Source organism: Camelus dromedarius, chromosome 6, assembly GCF_036321535.1.
Source record: "Camelus dromedarius isolate mCamDro1 chromosome 6, mCamDro1.pat, whole genome shotgun sequence".
NCBI lineage: Eukaryota > Metazoa > Chordata > Mammalia > Artiodactyla > Camelidae > Camelus > Camelus dromedarius.
The window spans coordinates 66,115,612-66,136,998 of NC_087441.1; the positions used below are offsets into that span (position 1 = coordinate 66,115,612).

At 35.7% G+C, this 21,387-nt stretch overlaps 1 protein-coding gene across 1 annotated transcript in view; it reads right to left on the bottom strand.

Annotated features, from left to right (window-relative positions):
* The window catches only part of BCKDHB (branched chain keto acid dehydrogenase E1 subunit beta), a 195,647-nt gene that overhangs the window by 129,698 nt on the left and 44,562 nt on the right, over nucleotides 1–21,387 (bottom strand). Inside the window, exon 7 of the mRNA XM_010997550.3 lies at nucleotides 1,796–1,893. Coding sequence (XP_010995852.2) covers nucleotides 1,796–1,893 — 98 coding nt within the window. The remainder of the gene's footprint in view (nucleotides 1–1,795; nucleotides 1,894–21,387) is intronic.

The window sequence follows — 21,387 nt, forward strand, 5'->3', positions numbered from 1 at the left end:
TTGGTCTGTAAAGTAAGTTGAATTAGTTTTAGACATGTTGTACCCCATATTCCACCAAAATAATCACATACAGATGCCTAGAAAATAGCAGGAAAGAGGTTCTTGGAGAAAGGGAGAGCAGTCATTGCCAGAGATACTGATTCCAAAGATATCAGCTCACAGAAGGTAAACAAAGTCACAAAAGTAGGTTGAGTTTCCAGAGAAAGCATGTAGAGAGAGAAGTAAAGGGCATAAGTCATGGGATCCTGTAGATGACCAACATTTAAGAGTTAAGTGGAGGAAGAGGAGATTGCTTAATAAAAAAAAAAAAATTAAAAAAAAAGATGAAGAAGAAAAAGTATAGTTAAAGAAAAAGAAATAAAATCAGGAGACAATATATTCCAGAAGCTAAAAAAAGATACACAGAGACAGTAGCAGTGTCACATACTATAGCAATACAGGATAAGGGATGGATTTAACAACTAGACGATTATCAATGTTAGCAGAAATAGTTCTAATTAGTGGGAAAAGAACTCATAAGGGAAATGAGTTTAAAAAAAAAGAAGACAAGGTAGTTAAAGAATTAAATACAGATAATAGAAAATAGTTGTTCAAGTTTGGTGATAAAAAAAGGAGGGCGATCCACTGATATTTAAGGAAAAAGTAGGACAGAGAAAAGGTATTTTTTTACAAAGAGAAGAGATACATGCTTTTTAAATAAAAGGGACATGGAAGGAGAAACTGAAGATGCAGGAGAGAGAGGGACCAGCTGACTAATCCCAGTCCTGGAGAAGGGGAAATGGAATACATCCTGAAACAGATTTAGAGAGGAAGCTATGAAAACCAGATACCTCTTCTTGGACCAGGACAAAAGGGAAAAAGGAAAGGACTGGCAGCAGAATTAATAGGTGTGAGGGGAAAGCACGTTGAGGGAGTTAATGCCTGAGACATGTAACTTCCCTATTAAAAGAGAGACACGGACACATGCTGAGGGTGGATATTTTTTAAAGGGGGCTCAAGGAGAGCAGAAGAGGTTTGCAAAAATCACTGTGGACACCATCACAGGATGTGACTCACCCAACAGCATGGTTATCCCCCTGCTGGTGAGAAGCCATGGGGACTACAGCTCTCCAAGCCAAAAATCAAGAGGAGAAGAGAGCAGGAGGCTGTGGTATCGCAAATGATTCTCAGTATCTTCTTTACAGTGTGGGGTAAGAAATTTTCTAAAATAAGCAAGTATTTCCTTCACACTGCAAAAAACAAAACTGATCATTTCTTTAAAAGAAGGAGAGACAGAAGTATACGAGATAAAAAAGAAAAGAAAAGAAGGAGAAGTAATGTACGAGATAGGAGTCTATGGCTTAAAAGCTGGACAGGAGACCCATGTGGGAATAAGTGCTGGGGAAAGCTGAGGCAGGTCAGGTCATTCGAAAAGAGAAGGAATGGAATAACGAGACCCCTGGCTGGGTCCAAAGAGCCAGCCAAGTAATCGGGAAAGAGGACAGCAGATGGGAAGAAAAAGACGATCGTAAGTCACGTGCTGCACCAAGTAGTGAGGATGTGGAACGTGTGCTTGAGAGAATGTATGTTTAGTGAATACATTTTCATAAACTCTCAACATAGTTTTAATGGCTTCGCCATACGCCTATATATTTTAACATGACTGAAAAGGCATCTCACCTTCAATCAAAAATCAGTACCAGATACAGATGTAGCACAAAACAAGGCGTAATTCTGATCTTCATCGGATCAGAATTGAAAATGAGAGCTTCCAAACACAAGATGGACGTTACCCGTTGCCACAACTGTTACTGACCTGAGTGCCCCAGGCAACGAGCGTAACATCACTCCCTTCCTGGATGACCTCGGCTTGGGACAAGGGGATGTTGTACGGTTCTATGGGAACCTGCTCCACTGAATAGATAACAAGGGAAAAAAATGAAAGGTTAATTATTTTTTCGCATGTGGCATTTGTGCATAAAAGAATATATGAACTTCACTGTGGCAAGCTTACTTTTATTTATTCTTCCCCCAAATTCCGTAAGTTATTTATAACAGAAACACCATTTACAATATGACATTACTACACAGATTAAAAAGTACAATACAAATCAGCTATCCTGGAACAGAAAAAGAACTTTAGGGAAAAACTTAGAAAATCTTAATAAAGTTTGTACTTTAGTTAATAATAATTTATCAACATTGGTTCATTAATTATAACAAATGTACCATACAAACATAAGATGTTAGTAATAGGGGAAACTGGGCTTGGGGTGTCTGGGAACTCTGTAGTGTCTTTGTACTTTTTCTATCAATCTAAACCTATTCTACAAAATAAAGTTTACAAAATGTTAATATGTCTGCTAAAACTTTATTGGATGGAATTAAGATCTCAGACAAGTTTTCTATCAAGGAGTTATGGGTGTTTGAAAAATAGAAAAAAAAAACCACACACACACATAGTAGGGCCAAGGTTTTAAGTATACTTTATTTTTGCACCTTGCATCTATGAACAGTTCATCAACCATGGCAGGTGACAACACCTTAATTTTCAAAGCTGAATCCTGTAGATCTCAAAGAGAGGTACCAAATCAGCTCCACCAGGACAAAAGGAAGAATAAACCACTGGTACTCCAGAGAAAACCATTTCATGATTTCTCTGTCCAGCCAAGTGCAAGTAACATAGAGTTGACTGAATTCAAGAGGAAAGAGTAAGATAATTTTTATGGGAAATTGAATAGGACATTGATGGAATTGCCCCATTATGCTGGGAAACCTTGAATGCCTATGTGAAGTAGAATAAGAATGGAAGTGGTGGGAAAAAAGTGTTGTTCCCTTTTGTTCATTTTCCCCATGGTCTTTTTATTACCATTGTCACATGAATTTCCTTTTTTTTTTTAATTCAAAAAGCACAGAAGAGTAAAAGAAAAGGTTCTCTCTGCTCCCAAGTAAGCCTTTCCAACTCCACTGCCCAGAAGTAATCAATACCAACAATTTCATAGTGCCTGCAATGAATAATTCTCATTCTATCTGTTGTCCAGATCCCTTAATTATCTTCCTACAATCCTCATGAAGCAAGGCTCCCTGTCCACTTCAAAGCTGAGGTCCACACATTCACTTTTCCAGCTTCCCTTGCATCTAGGGCGCAAAACATGGGCTCTGCCAATTAAATGCACCATCCGTACCAGCCTTTGAATTGGAAGCTGATGATACCAGAGACCAGCAAATATCCAGAACCCATGAGATACTAACGGTGGAGGCAGATCTGGCACCCAGGTTCAATGGTACCAATGGTTCAGACTACAGTTCCATGTCCACTAAAGTTGCTGCGGCATCTTTGCAAAACCACTATGCAGTCAAATTTTGTACCTAGATATATGACCTCTAAGCCTAGTTTTTAGGTACTCTAGAGATCTCTGAGCTTATCCTTCATATTATCCTTCAATTATCTTTCTGCTTATATTGGAGAGTTGATCTCATCTACTTGAAAACTAAGGACTCTGGCTGATTCAGTATCTTTTCAGATATATTTGTAATATGATCCTTGAACAATACAGAGGATAGGGGCATGGACCCTCCACGGGTCAAATATCTGCATATAACTTACAGTCAGCCCTCTGCATCCTTGGTTCCACATCCACATCCACACATTCAACTAACCATGGATCATGGTACTATTCAGTAGTATTTACTACTGAAAAAAACCCAGTACAAGTGGTCCCGCACAGTTCAAACCTGTTGACTGTTCATAGATAGATGTAAATCTTGTTTTCTTTCCACAAACAGAATCACATTGTACACACTAATTAAAACCCTTCTACAATCTCCATTTCCACTTAGCAATATATCTTGGATATGTTTTTATATCAAAAATATAGTTTTTAAAATCGTATTTGTAAGTAACAATTCTCCAATTTAATGTTGCTGTTATCAATGATGTGGTGGAAAATTTTAGTCCTCGTATTTTTGTATATTTCCAATCCAATGACTTTTCTATAACCAGTGCCAGAGAGAAATGAGTAAGTTTTAAATCATCAATATGTTTAAATAAAATAAATAAATAAAATGGTAAAACCTATAAAACTTCTTTTGTGGGTAAACCTCAACACAGATGACAATTAAGCTAACAAACCTGAGACACAGCTGTTAGGAAACAGATAAGCATCAAAAGCATTTTTTTTTTTTAAGTTTTTTGTGTAGCACACAAACTATGTTGAGTCAGATACTTCCAACTGTCTAAACAAGGGGCAGGAAAGTAACTTCTGTAAACAATGTTTTATTGGCACACAACCACGTCCATTCATTTACGTATTATCTGTAGTTGTTTTTTGTCCTTCAACAGCAGAACTGAGTAGTTGCAAGAGACAGCATTGCCTATAAGTCTAAAATATTTACTATCTGTCCCTTTATAGAAAATGTTTCCCAACCTCAATTCTAAACAGTGCTTTCAGAAGTTAATTCTAGCCCATTCACTGATGGCTTAAGCCCAGTATTGGATGGATGGAAGGATCAATGGATATATGGATGGATGGACAAAAGAACAAATAGGAAGACAGACATATTCAACTGGAATAACATATTTTACTTAGCAGTCCCCAGCTGCTAAGCCAAAGTGATGGTCAAGAACTGATAACATCTGGCAAACATGCCACGGGCAGCAAGCAGTCTCTCTGCCATCAAGATGCACATACAAAAGACAAGTCTTGAAGCCGGTACACACTTTGTCTTGCTTGTGAGTCGGTGGCCACCACTCAGGGGTCCCATCTTACCCGCCTTGTAAATCAGTTGCCAGCTGGTGATTAGCAAATCCTTGGAACACCCAACTCTAAAGGCTGGTGCACCAAAAGAAATGGGTTGATATCTTGGCCCACCTCCTTTGAAAAATTGCCAGTGAGTGACTAACTGCTTCATTGTATTCAATAAATTACCCAGAATAAGACCTCATTACTTTAACAATTACTTAATGGACAACATGACAAACCAATTTTAAAGTCCATCAAAAGAAAGAAAGAAAGAAGAAATCATGACAAGAACTTGATTCAGGAAGATCTCAGATAAAAAATGACCCCCAAAAAAATCTCTTTTTAGATTTGCATAAGTTTAATCCTGAGAGAAGGAGAATAAGAATACAATTTTATGGATTAAAGGCCTAAATGTAAGACTAGAAACCATAAAACTTCTAGAAGAGAACATACCCAAAACACTCTTGGACAAAAATCCCAGCAATATTTTTTTTGGATCTGTCTCCTCAGGCAAAAGAGACAAAAGCAAAAATAAACAAATGGGACCTAATTAAATGAAAAGGCTTTTGCACAGCACAGGAAACCGTCAACAAAATGAAAAGACAATGTACTGAATGGGAGGAAAATATTTTCAAATGATGTGACCATAACCCCACAATAAGGCATTTATATACAAAATATATAAAGAGCTCATATAACTCAATAACAAAACAAACAACTGATTTTTAAAAATGAGCAGAAGACCTGAACAGACATTTTTCCAAAGAAAATATACCAATGGCTAACAGGCGCATGTAAAGATGCTCATCACTGCTGATCATCAGAAAAATGCAAATCAAAACCACAGTGAGATATCACCTCACGCCTGTCAGAATGGCTATCATCAAAAAGAACACAAATAATAAATGTTGGCGAGGATGTGGAGAAAAGGGAACCCTTGTACGCTGTTAGTGAGAATGTCAATTGGTACAGCCACTGTGGAAAAAAATACAAAGGTTTCCAAAAAAATTAAAAACAGAACTACCATATGACCTAGCAATTCCACTTCTAGGTATATACCTGAAAACAAGTAAAATACTAATTAAAAAAGATACATGCACCTCAAGTTCACAGCAGCATTATTTACAACTGTCCAGGTATGAAATCAAACTAAGTGTCCATTAACAGATGAATGGATAAAGAGGTAGTATATGTATATGTACACATATATAATGGAATACTACTCAGCCATAAAAAAAGAATGAAATTTTGCTACTGGCAGCAACATGGGTGGACTTGGAGGGCATTATGCCAAGTGAAATAAGTCAGAGAGAGAAAGATAAACACTGTATGGTATCACTTACACGTGGAATCTGAAAAATATGACAAACTAGTGAATAAAACAAAAAAGAAGCAGACAGATACAGAGAACAAATTACTGGTTACCAGTGGGGAAAGAGAAGAGGAGCAAAACAGGGGTACGGGAAAGAAAAAAACGGTTATTATGGGATTATATAAAATCATGTGTGTGAAATTCTTGGAAACTGTAAGGTACTATAGAAATTAAAGAAACTTTCATTCAACAAAAACTAAATTTAAAAATTCTATAAATTACAAATGCTGGCAAGGATGTACAGAAAAGGGAACTCTTGTACACTGTTGATGGGAAGGTAAGTTGGTGTAATCACTATAGAAAACGGTATGGAGGGTCCTTGGAAAACTAACAATAGAACTACCACATGATCCAGCAATTCCATTCCTGGGTATATATCCAAAGAAAATGAAAACACTAATTTGAAAAGACACATGCACCCAAGATTCACTAGCAGCATTATTTATAATTGTTAAGATATGGAAGCAATCTAAATGTCCATCAACAGACGAATGGAAAAAGGAGATTTTATAATTATATTTATATATATACATATATACACACACATATATAAATTTAACAATATAATTTTAAATATATGTAAAATATATTTAAATTTTAAATATAAAAAGAACACAATTTTAAGATGTTCATTTATTTAAACGTGGCCAACAGGTCACCTAGAGAGCAAGCTATAATTCACAGGTACTTTCTAGTTTTATTAACTTGAATTATTTATTAACTTAAAGATTTTTATTCCAAGAAAGAGTTTTTATTTCACATAGTCATTCTTACACCACGGCTAAGCGCTTTATGAAAGAGAGCAGGTAAGAGGAGTTAGAGCACGAAACCCCAGGAACTGAAAAGCCCCTATGCAGCCAGATTCCTGTTTTCCCAGCAGTGGGACTAACTGAGCCTCCCCGCTCCCCCACGTGCTGATTACATTCTAATCTTAGCACTCATGAGCATTCCAAAGGGAAACCCTTCAGCATCAGCTGTGTTGACAAAAATGTGTGGCTTAGGGAAAAAAGAGACAGAGCTTTCTAAGGCCGAAATAAAAAAGATGCAATTTTTTGCTCAAACATCTAACAGGATCAATTTTTTTAATGTATATGGTAAGTTCCAACATCTCTGCTTCTTTGCAGTTGCAAATGCCCTTATATTCATATTACACGTACATTTATAGACTCAGCATGAATTAACTCATGCTTGATCCCTTTTATTTCCCATTCTCTTTCTTTTCTCCTTCCAATTTTCTTCTAATTTGTTGTACTGCTTACAAGTCATCTTAACATTCTTTTTTGGGGGGTTGGGGGTAATTATGTTTATTTACTTTTTTTTTTAGAGGAGGTACTGGGGATTGAACCCAGGACCTCACGCATGCTAAGATTGTGCTCTACCACTTGAGATATACCCTCTCCCCAACACATTCTTTAAATAAGGTAGAGTATATAAATAACCTACAGACTATGTATAATATACACTAATTCATTTAATAGTCATTGCATACCTGATATATGCAGACATCCTGCAAGATGCTAGACTATGAAATTAAAAAAGGCAGTTCCTGTCCTTGAGAGGCACATACTCAACTGGGAGTTAAAAGGATGAAAAGAGATAATCAACAAACAAATAAAAACATGATGCAAAACAAAAAACAAAAAAACTTATTTTTTAAGCAGGGGGAGGTTATAGTTCAGGGGTAGAGCATATGCTTAGCATGCACAAGGTCCTGGGTTCAATCTCCAGGACCTCCATTAAAAATAAATAAATAAATAAATAAATAAGCCTAATTACCTCTCCCTGCCCCCAAAAAAAGATATAGCAGTGAGGACAAACTGCTCTGGGACTACACAGAGAAACAACATCTGATTATAAGGTAGAGGCAGCTTCACTACCAACAAGGGGACAACTGATCAGGGTCTCAGAGATAAAGAAGTACTTGGCACAAGAGGAAATAAAGGAGACATTTCATATAGAAAGAAAACGTGTGTACAAAGAAATGAAGGTGTGAGATGTGTGTGTGTGTGTGTACACACACCTACAAACACGTGTCAACACAGACTTACATGATGCTTTAGGTAAAGGTGAACACTGAAAGCTTTAAATTATAATTCCAAGTCCCTAGAAAGAACTTTCCAATTCTTTCCGATGTAATACATTAAGAACTCATGTAGAAAGAATTGGCTAGAGAGCAACAATTCACTCTTAATGCTGTAAGTCCCGCTGTGAGGCACAGCATTACCGGGACAGAGATAATAGGGTCATTTCTCTGAGCTGGCACTAACCTACAGTAATGCTCGTTTCCTCACAGATGTGAAGCTTGGTAGGGCTTTATTGTGTTGCATTAAACATGATGCTGTGATAAAGCACAAATGTTCTTTTTAAAAAGGAAGTGTACTTCTAAAGTACGTTACTTCATGCTGCCTGATCAGTAACAGCAGATCCCAAGTCTCCACACCTGAGAGAGCCTCCCTCATTTGCCAGAATTTACAACCTAATGGGGGACAGTGCGCACACCCTCTCCCCACAAGAGCCCAGTCCCAGCCCTGTCTCTGCATCTAATCTGCTGCCCTGACAAAGCATCATATTACTTCTGTGCCCTAGTCTCCCACCTATAACTATGGGAAGCAGCCTGAGTCTACCTGGCACATCACAGGAACAGAATGAGGACACATTAAGTTAATTGCTATAGATGTTCTTTCAGTTCTGAGGAAGAAAACAGCTTTATAATTTAAAATACTGCATTGGTACAGTCACTGAGACTATAAAGTTTTCATTCCAGGAACGTTATTCTTATTCCTATTACCATTTGCTGTATAAAACTTCTACTTAATCATAAATTAATCTCTCTATATTATAATCGTTCTTTTCCTAAACACTCTCCTTTCAAATTTGAAGGTATTAATTATGGTCATATTTTTTGGTAATTTTTCACCTCTACACTAACAATTTCCTTTAACACTGATGTGAGAGCTAAGACTATATGAACAAAAAAACTAAATGCAATTTCTTCTAGTAATCACTTTAAAATTATTCTCCAAACACCGTTGTGCCCAATCTTCGCATCACCTCTGCACCTCAAATTACTGAAGGTCTAAAGATTAACAGTCTACTTTAAAAAGTCAATATATTGTTATATATTTGTCTATATTTATCAATATATTTGTCATAATATTAATATTACAGTCTAATTAGCAGATAAAATCAACTTTCCATAAATAAAATAATGAAGTGCAAGCCTTTGGTATTATTTAACCCATGGTGATTATTAGGAGCATGCGTGCACAGCATAAACTGACAAAAGCCTCAGTTCCACAAAGGAGTCAACCAGAGGGATGTCCTGGGAGCCACAGTGGTTGAGGGTCACAACCACATAATAACCTAGGCCTTCACACTATTAAGCATGTTAAATAAGCATTACTGTTTCAGAAGGTCATGTTGTCATTATCACTGAAAAATAAAAAATCTACCTATTATTTTTTACTGAATAGCTATACTACCTTGAAACAAAAAGTCCTGGACCCAGTTCAACTCAAATGCATGTTAATTCTTGTTCTTTGATAATTAGTTATTTTGAAAATCCCACATTCCCAGTTCTTTTGCATATAAGACAAATTAGATTCTTTTTCTCAAAGTCATCACAAAAACAAAGATTTGGTAAAGCAACCACCGTATTCCTTACACAATTTCAAAATTAGCCTCTTTCCGTTCTCCTGTCTCATTTAATGTAACAGAAAAGCTTTTACAACAACTGATATTTTTCTGCAATATGTGTCAACAAACTTAGTGCATATGCTAAAATTTAACCATACTTATAACATACCTTGATCAATCTTTGCAATTACTCTTAGGGTCCTTTTTCCTCATGTACTTTCTATTGTGCAGTATTTAATAATTTAACAAAAGTTCTCCCATCAGCCATTTTACTAGCATTTGTTCATTTTTCATGTTTAAGACTCTAGAATTCCTTAAGTAAATATTTTCTAGAGCAAGGAGCTACATATGGATGAACTTCACTTACACAGATTCTAACAAGATAAACTGGTATTTGGCAAAGATAATAATGGAATGCTGAATTAAGGGGCACATTTTAAAGCCATTCTCCATCAGCATGTAGCAAGTTTAAAGAAAAAAAAATTACCTAACAAAAGAATTATGTTGATATAGAAAAAGAATGTATTAGTTTTCACAGTCAACTGTAAAATCACCATTAGTTTATGAACCACAAAGAAACAAACAAACCTAATTACCTCTCCCCTCCAAAAAAACACGAAAAAAAAAACCTAGAATTTTTATTTTATTCTTATTGAAAGAAAAAAATTACACTTAATCAGACGTGGGTACCATCTATCACCTTTATATACACATCATAACAAAGTGTAAGGAAAATATGTTAGTTATGCTATTCCTAGAACTCTTTCACTTTCAGAATCTAATTCTCACTCACCTTTTGACTTACAACCATCAGTGTACATGTTCTTTACAGAATATCATTTTCTGTGTTACCAGGCACATCATTGATGCAGCACCTTTTAAATAAATCCATTAAAAAAGTTAAAAGATAGGTACCAGGCTTTCCCGCTAGCTCAGCATTAGGAACAGCCTATTTCTGACTCCTGCTTCGAAAGATCACTGAATTGTGAGCCTCCACTTTCCCCAGCCTTCTACCCATCACACCACTTAGAACCTCACTGTTAAAAGAGTAGTTCTCTGGCGTCTTTGAAATTTTATTCTAAGCTGTTGATACCCAATCTACAGCTACTGGTCCTGATTAACCATTTTGATATTTGTGCACGAGCAGGTAACAGTGGCCACTGGTTAAGATGACTCCAAGATGCCACTGATTTTAAGCCACATTCCAATTTCAGATATGTTACAATGTGAAGGGCAATGGACATCTTAGAATCAATAAAATATAATACCTTATACTGAGTAGATGACTTTCCAACATTAAAGTATTATGATAGATATTTTCTATATCACGTTTTTGGTATCTTAAATCCCTCAGTTTCCATAAATACCCATGAGGAGCTATATTTTCCAGGAGCTTTTGTCCTCTGACTTCTTAAATGCAAAGAATGAACAGAAAAAAATCACTGGAGCACATCAGCCAAAGACAACAGTTCTAAGAAGAAGAAAGACATGTGGGAACCATGCGATACGTCTGCTAGACTGCAAAACTCATCACTGCATATGTAACACTGAACAGTGGTTAATGACTTTATGAATCAGGATCCAATCAGGAAAACGAACTTCTCGAGAAGAAGTGAATTCAGGGAATCTGCTAGAAAGATGTGGCAAGGGCTGGAGTAGCACGTGGTGAAATAATGCAACTCAGAGATCAGGAAGCAGATATGACTTCTGGGCTGGACCTAGGGGCCCAGAAGACCCACTAACAGTGCAGGAGCCACCATGTGATGCTGCTGAGCAGGAGAGTCCAGCTGAAGGCCCATCAAGCTGCTGACATTGATGCTGCAGAACAATGACAGCTGCTAGAGTCTCGTCAATGCCATGACCAGCGATGCCTCCAAAACCATAACGGCCTCCTTCCCTTCCACCTCCATCCCTCCTTCTAATCCAATGCAAATACTGTCCATTGACAGAATCTCCTGGAACTTGGACAGCCAGGGAGTCAGAAAAATACACAGAAACAGACTCAGACATACAAAATAAACTTACAGTAACCAGGAGGGGTAGGGGGTGGGAAGGGATAAATTGGGAGTTCAAGATTTGCAGACACACACTACTATGTATAAAATAGATAAACAACAAGTTTCTACTGTAGAGCACAGGGAACTATATTCAATACCTTGTAGTCACCTATAATGAAACAGAATATGAAAAGGAATGTATGCACTTACATATATGACTGAAGCATTATGCTGCACACCAGAAATTGACACATTGTAAACTGACTATATTTCAATTAAAAAAAAAAAAAAAGAAAAATACAGTTTACTAATTTCCAACCCCTTTCCCAGCATTACAGAGAATAGAGTAAAGCAAGTGTGGAAACAAGAGCCAACCGACAAATATAAAACAGATTTACCTAATAATATTAGTATTTAAGAGAAGAAAAAGTCACCTTTGGTGAGAAATAAAGGAAACCCCAATATATTAATAATAACCAAAAGAGCTACTATTTAGCAAACCCTTCCTACATACCAGACACTGTTTTTTAGGATCTTACATGTATCGCCTCATTTCATCCTCACAACTCAATGTGATTGATCTTAGATTTACCCCAATTCTACAGATAAGGAAACTGAGTCAGAGAGGTATTAACTAACTTGGTAAAGTTATAAGATAGCAAAGGGGTAACTCTGGGGTCCAAGCTCATAACCACTATGTCATATTGCTCAGACATCTGCCCAAAGTGGGTTTCAGTAGAAATATGAAATATGAACATGTATCATTGTAAGCCTTAAAAATCAATAGCAGCAACTGTATATTTTAACGAAGGGGATGTTAGGTTTGTCACATTTTTAAAAGATTGACAACATAATCTTAAGAATAAATAATTGCCGTTTTTCCTAAGACCAATCAAGTATTAAATCTTGAACTCTCACTTAGCTGCAGCAATTTGCTCCCATTTCCTCAAATTCATATACTAAATGGGCTTTTTATTCCATAGATCAAGTATTCTTCACAATCTCCACACACACTTATCACCCAGTATCTGCCTCTGCGTATGGCTGTATTATCACTCCTTTGTTAGAAATCCGTATTCTCCATTTATATAAATTCCTTTATATCAAATCATAGATTAAAACTACCAAATTACCAGGAATACTGGGCACACTAATATAGCCAGAAACTCTGATTTGTAGTCCAGTGACTTAAGAAAAACAAACATCATTTATTTATTAATCATTTCCTACCCCCCAAGACATATTCAGCACCTGAGATAAAGATAAATTAGGTAGAATCCATAAATTTAAGTACAACACTGAAAGATGCTGAAGGAGTAAAGACAACATTAATGAAATGTTTCAAATTGAGAAAAATTTCCCAACTGTAATTTTCACACACCTGACAACTTTATTTCTATCTGTGAAAGATAAATATATATGAAAATTCCTAAATAACCTAATGGCCTCCAGAGTTTAGGGCTTCCTACCTATCCAACCTATTAGCATGCCAGACCTCAAAATATATAGCTTCAACTTTTGCTTAACATACACTTGTACATATTGAAAATGAAAATTCCTAATGGGTTTTGTGTGTGCTTTTTACTCCAAATTTGAAACCCTGTAGATCAACTAAATGCCAGCTCAAAACATCCCTAATGTTAGTTAACAGTTCAGTTTTGACAATGTTAATAACATTAATAATATCATGACAATACTTGCATAGCAATGTTTCTATACTATTAGAGCTATTATATTTGCCCTCAATATTTTGCTGGAGAAAAACCAAAGCACTAATGCCACCAAAGAAAATACTATAAAACTGAAGTCAGTTAAGAAATCATTTGGTTACTGCATACAAATTTTCACTTGGATGCTTGGTGCATTTAAGTCATTTGAATCATTCAATCTGGAAAGAAAAATATTAAAGATACATACTTACATATACATAAGCTTGGTAACTGTGTCATTGACAACTATATCTAAAAGGTGAGATTCAAACTGGAATTTTTGTAATTCCCCTCTTGATAAAGAACTCTTTTAAATAGAAGTCATCTTAGACTTTCAGACATCTGACTTTGTTCACATTTTGAGAAACACATTAGGAACTGTCTGTAATCAAGAAGCAGAGGACTCTGGCTTGATTTAACATGATACAATGTACATCCAAATATGCTAGGATGTGTTGTAAATCCTAAATAATCTTCATAAGAATCCCTGACAGACTAAAAACATTCCACAGTAGCCCTTGTATTACCGTGGACCTAGCAACTATTCCTTCTGAACTTCTTATAAAATCTGAATTGTCCAATCAACAGAAACAACATTGGAAGAACAATTCCTCTCTCTTCTGGTAACCGTTTTGGACCAACTATTCCTGAAACTGGCTGCTCACTGGTGGCCCTCTCTTGCTAAAGCTCTATAAAATCCTTTACCCCCTCTCTCCTGAATTAGAACACTCTAGTGTGCTCATGGTACAACATTCTGAATAAAGGCTTATATTGATGGTGTTAATATTCAAATAAATTATTGGAGTTTTTTTAAAATAATAGAAACATCTTTTAATACACCACTAACATTTATTAAGCATTTCTTATATGTCAGGCATTATTCTAAGTATTTTATATGTATTAACATATTTAATCAAATGATACTACAAAGAAAATTTCATACTACTAAATTTGAAAATTCAGAGAAAATATGATATTATAAAAAGATATAGATAACCGATATTTACTCAAGAACCGGTAGTAGACCAAGAACTATAAAAGATATCAAAAGCAAAGTCAAAAATCTGTCCCCAAAGGCACCAGAAACAATGGTTTTACAAGCAAATTGTATTAAACCTGATAGAACAGATAATAACCTAGATATTCAATCCAGTCTGGAGCACAGAAAAAGAAAGCAGCCCAGTTCATTTTACAAGACTAGCTTAACTCTGATTTGGAAACCAGACAAGAAGGGTGAAGGAAGGAAAAGCTATAAACCAATTTTACATATAAATATATATCCATGTTCATATACATGTAAAGAAAGAAAACTATAGTCTATTTATGAACAAAAAGGTCTTTTTAAAAATCTTCTAACTGAATACAGGAATGTGCTGATGGAACAACGCATCATGATCAAGTAGAATTTATCCCAAAATTACTCAACATTAGGAAATATGTCAATGAAATTCATCTCGTCAAGAGATCAAAGGAGAAAAACCATACAAGCATCTCATCAGATACCCAAAAAGAATCTGAAAAAAATTCAGCACCTTGGGAGAAGTGGCAGGAAGGAGCCTGTGACTAAGTTAAAAATAAGAGAAATTTCCTTAACTTGATAAAGAGCATCACCTGCGTACTAGGTTAAGGAAGAATGAGACATTTAAGGGGTACAAACTATTATGTATGAAATAAACTACAAGGATATATTGTACAGTACAGGGAATATTGCCAATATTTCATAATAACTTTAAATGAAGTATAACCTTTAAAGACTATGAATCACTGTATTGTACACCTATAATATATAATATTGTACATCAACTATACTTTAATAAAAATTTTTTAAAGATGAGAGTTCTAATAAAGAAAAGAGAAATGTCTGATCAATTATTGGGGGGAAAAAGAGCTATAATAATCATTAGCTATAGAGGATAAGATTTTCTACCTAGAACATTTAAGGTAATTAATTGAAATTTTATCAGAGAATTGAGTAAGGTCTCCAAATGCAATATTAACACACAAAATCAACAGCTTATCCATATACCAGTAATAACCAATTAGAAATATGTAACAGAAAAAATATCCTACCCATAATTTTTATATATATATATAAAACATCTAGTAGTAACTCTAACAACAAAATATGCCAAACCTAATGGAAATACCTACACAATTTATGCATTAACATAAAAAGTCTGAATAAATGAAGACAAACATGTTTTTGGAAAAGAAGAATCGTTATAGTGCAGATGCAAAGAACAGGGAAAAAAACGTTCCAATCTTTTTTGCCTACTTTAAAAAAAAACCTTTACAAACTATGTATAAATATACCCATATATTTCCAAATAATAGGACAAACACTGCTCTCAATGACAATCAGTTCACAGATATAGACATAAAGGCGACATTTCCCAGAAGGTAACATTAAACTGTTGAGATCCAGTTGCTTCAAGGTGAACTTCTAATAAACAGATGAAAAAGACACGTTTTATAACAACACACACACACAAAAAGTTTTAAAAATACAAGAGCAGGAAAAATTCTGATACACACAAGAATAAAAATGCAAGGCTTTTATTTTTAGCATCCCCAAGTTAACTGTCTTCCAAACATTTCCAGCTTTCACTTTTAGCTTTCAGGCTATAAATGGTTACATATTGAGTCTTGTCTTCCCACAGGACCTGTGTCGGTAACACCTGATCCTCTCAGTCACTGCCTTTTAGACACTTGCAGTGTCTGCCTTCATCTATTATTTATTACTCAGGGCTTAATCAAAGAATACAAGAGGCTTCCAGAAAACAAAAATGGAATTAAGGAACATAGGCTTTAAAGTTTAGACTACAAAAAACACAGGCTTTTAATTTTCTCCTTCCACATGCCCAAATATATATATAAATAGGGATGTTTACATCAACATTGTTTAGAATAGGCAAAATTTAGAAAGAACTCCAAGTTCCACAATAGAAGGAAAAATAATTTATGGTATACTCCAAGAAACTGTGTAAGTTAGAAATCAGCTAAATCTTTGTGAACTTACACTCAAATGTATCCAAAATAAATTGGTAAGCAAAGCAAGTTATAAAATAGCTACACATAACATGTTTATTTTCATTATTTGTGTATATATGTTCTATAGATTCACATATTTGTGTAAATGTAAATGCATGGGAAAAGATTTGAAAAGCCACAGAACCATGTTTGCAGTATGACCTTATGTAACTCTGTTTATATGTAAATGTGTTCTATACATTCACATATGTATAAATATAAATGCACAGAAAGATCTGAGGAGTTGGGTAGGGAAACGCTACTCCACAAGGTTAAAGCTGAAGTCTACGCGAGCAATTCATGAAGAATAAACAAGCATGAAAGTAAAAAACACAAAATGTAAAAAAGATCATTTGTAATCAAATAAATGAAAACTAAAATAAATGGACAGTAATAAAAAGGCCATACATGCAGACAAAAGTCTAGCAGGATATACAACAAAAAGTCAAGAGCAGTTAGGGGATGGATTTATGAGCTCCTTTGATCATCGCTTTTGTACTTTTAGGAGTTTCAATAAACACATAGGAAAGATTCAATAATAGCCACAATCCTTTAACCGGTATCCACACCCTTTGCAATGTGACTTTGCAGTTGTTTCCATGAAGAAATGGACGCTGTTTGCCCTCCTGATGATCTTAGGCTGAGCCTGAGGCTTGCTCTAGCATACTCCAGCAGAGAGGCATGCCAGCCTGGGCTTCAAGGGCCTTGGGTGCTTCTGCGTGCTCCCTTGAGACCTCTGCTTCCACCATGTGAAGAAGCCCACGCTAGCCTGCTGGAGGACGAGGGACAGCAGACCAGAGCACACCAACCACGGCCCCAGAAACCTGAGACAGCCCAACTAAGGTCAGCAAATCCAAGCCACACCTGACTTGCAACTGATGGCAGACCTATGATGGAGCCCAGCGGACACCAGAACTGCCCAGCTGAGCTCAGCCTTACTCTCTGGCCTGCACATGAGCTGTACAGAAAGTTGTTTCAAGCCAATAAGTGGCTCATTAAGCATCAACTGTTTGCCGGTAGAGCATACAATACCTTTATAAGGTGAAAAATAAGTCTTTTCAAGAAAACAATGTAAGACACTACTAACCACTTAACTAGAATGTTGTTTACACTGAAATATTACGGGTATCTTATTTCTAGTAGGTGTATGTCTTTTTAATTGAAAAAAAAAGAAAATTAAAGTAGTGCAACAGGGTAACTGAACTACTTTCGAGTTCCAAGCTGCCATTTAGCAAACTTCAATGCTGCCCTTATATATATGAATAAAATACCTGATATAAAAATAGGTATTTTTGTCATATTAAGGACTAATGATACAACTAAGTTACCCTTGGAAGTCACATCAACCACCACCAGCAATGACGGAGAACTTTCACTGTGCCAGTCCCTTTAAATCTGTTCATTTCATCTTTAAATCAACTTGATGAGACAAGGTATTATCACTGTCCTGGTACTGAGAGAACTAAAACAGAGAGGGTAAGAAGCTTGCCCAAAGTCACCTGAGCAGGAAGTAGTGGAGTCAGGACTTCAAACTCAGGCAATCTGGTTCCAAAATCTACAATCGTAACCACTTTATTCAACTGCCACAAGAAAGACAAGTTGCCCGAGGGAAAAAGAGAAATCACACTGACCACTTAATGTGTCTGAAGATAACAAAGAAAGATTACATTGAGGAGATTAGGGACTATATTAGTAATAGAAACATGAGAAATTAAGCAAATGAAAAGAGAAAGAAAAGGAAAAAAAGTATTTCAGAGAAAACAAACAGTTAAAATCAAAGAGGAAATAAAAGAATGCTGGGTATTTTGCATTTTTTTTTTTTTAGCTGTTGTGAATCATACCAATGTGATCATAGCAATGTAAATACTAAATAATAATCTGACCAAAAATTACACTACCACCCTATAGAGATATTTTTTAAAGCCTGGATATTTTGAGACACATGCTGGAGAAAAGAAGAGGGCATAAAATAGCCAAATTCTAGTAGGAAGTTAAAATAATAATGCTTAAAATTTTAAAAACAAGTGTAAGCACATTATTTACTAATGATGATATACTACAGGAAACTACTATAAATGATTGCCTGTGGGGAGAGAAGCATGGATTTGGCAAAGGTTGAGGTAAGGAACTACTATTTTTGGTTACAAGATGTTATTTGAGTTTTTAAATTCTGTGTATCATTTTAATTTAAAAACTAACAAATCTAACAAATGAATTTTCTCTCATTACTGCATCAAACTTAATTCTTTTCAGTGACTATCCCTAGTATTAAATGTCCTAGCCTGCATAAAAATAACCTGCTTTAATGATGCCAACCAAAACAAATTTAAAATACAAAACATGAATTCCTTTTTTGTGTACACTGGGATTTAGCAAAAATATTTTTAAAGTCTTCTACCATTCAGAAACCACTTAAAACAATTTTCTTCCCTTCAGAATGTATGAGTATGTATCTAATTCCTATATTTGCTTAAAAAAACATCCTCAATATCATTATGACCTATATTTGCCTGAAAGGGTAGTGTGAATTCTGGAAATAAGGCAACACAAGCTTTTAGCCTTACTTCTTCTCACTAAACAACCATAGATAAAAGCCGTATTTACTTCAGTTATCACTGATGCCCTGAATCATTCAGTTAAATAAAACCGAAAAGTTCAAAAGACACACAAGAACAGCCTCTCCACCAGATGCCTTTATCTGATAATGTCCCCGACTCATTCTCTTTTTGAATCATAACTATTTTGTATATTTTTGACATTGTCTAGATTGCTCTTCCTTATCTGCCTCTTCTAAATATCCCTCTGCTATTTTTAAAAAAATTTAATTGCATGTAGATGTCATAATTAGAATAAATGATCCAGAAATATTTAGTGACTTTTTCTTTCCAAATTTAAAAGGTACAAGCTTTATTGTATATTCAAAACAAGTGGAGACAAAATTAAGAAAACTGCTGCATAAAGAATGGATTAATGACCTATTTTTACCTTCATCTTTGTAGTTTATAAAGTTAATGGCTAAGTGGGAAGAAATCCTTTCTAAATGTTGTAGACCAGACATAAGGGAGAGACATCACAGCACAGATGTTGCAACAGAGAATAGTGTATGGGGACCAGGTCCAAAAATGAGGGGGTCAGGGAGGTCAAGAAGAGCTGTGACAGGGACAAATGGTTTTACCCCCCTCCCTGAAATGTGAGAAGACTGTATTTCTCGGCTGCCTTTGTCTCTAGCCGGGGACATGTGACCAAGTCCCTTAATTATAGCACAGAGGCTCCCAAATCAGACCTGTGACCACACTGGACTGTGTCACGTGTAGTTTTTATAACCTTTAAAGAAGAAAATTAACCCAATGCCAATGGAGAAGTTAGCACAGTCGGTACCCCTTCAAACCTTGGACTATACAGCCCATAAATGATACACAGCCTCAATGAATGGCTATTGATGGCATATTTTTCCATTCAATTAAAACGTAGGTCATTTTAATTCTGTGGGAAAATGTTTTTAAACAGCGTATTTCTTGGCATGAAACCAGGACAAGGGAGCAACTTGTTTCATTTATGCCCTCCACCCAACAATGTTTAAGTGGTAATATAAAGTAGGGTAAGTAATGTGAGAAGGAGGACAGCCTTTGGGGTCAGAACACCTTGGTTTAAAACCTAACTCTGTCACTAGTTCCTCTGTGAGTAAGTTTCTTAAATTCTCTACATTGCAGTTTCAGGATAATACCATCTCACAGAGCTTTTACGAAGATTAAATGGAACGATCCATTTACCACATACGTCCAATGCCTGAGTCTAGAGATAAACTGTCTGGGTCTGAATCCTGTTTGTGCAGATTTGGGCAAGTTGCCTAACTTCTCTAACCCTTAGGTTCCTCATGGATAAAATAGTGATAGTGACAGAATTTCGGGTAAGGTTGTTGTGAGGATTAAATGAAACAGTCAAGTCATTCTTTTGGGGGGGGTGGTAATTAGGTTTTTTATTTATATATAAATGTATATATTTTTTAAACAGAGGCACTGGGGATTGAACCCAGGACCTCGTGCATGCTAAGCATATGCTCTACTACTGAGCTCTACCCTCTCCCCCTTTTAAGTCATTCTTTAAAGAATCTCTTTCCCCTTCTTCCCTTTCCCTTTCCTCCTTCTTTTCCCCTTCCTGGTGGCTAAAATGTGTATGTGATGTTGGGAGTACAGCACCCTTGTGGGACCACGTTGAAGACAGCAGAGAAATCAAACAGGAGGGCCCTGGTACCTTGATGACTGAGGAGATGCCACACTGCCAACCAGGACACTTATGTGAGAGAAAGATAAACTTCTGTCTTCCTTAAGGTCTTATTATGGGTTCTATTGTTCGCCTAACTTTTTGAAATTGTATAATTCATGAATATATCCATGTATTTAAGATACCATTCCACAAATAAAATGAGGACTTAAATTCATGGACTTTAGAAACATTGCCTTAGACTTCTCAAAAGTTAGCTTTTGTGTCCTTACTTATACTTGACCATGTCCCATTTAGCTAGGATTACTGGATAATTAGCATAAATGAGCTATTATGTAATTAATACAACTCCCAATCAACTCCCATTTTTACAAGTAACTGTCAGGAAAGTATCTGTAATATAATAATACACACCTATATTTATTACTCTATGAACTTTTCCAGCATAAATTCTTAAAAAAATTCAAATGTAAAGGTTCCTATCTTTAGTCACCTGTTTTAACTATTCCCAAATGTATACTGGAAATTCAAGAATGAATGTAGTGAGGGGAAGTCAATCTATTAAGTTAGTTACAGATACAAGTCTTCCTATTACTACCACTTAGGAATTTTCACGCTCTTTGATCTTTTAAATGAATCTAAAGCTGAATCTAAAGCATCTTTTATCTTTTTGACTCTGTCAATACAGAAATGTCTTCCAC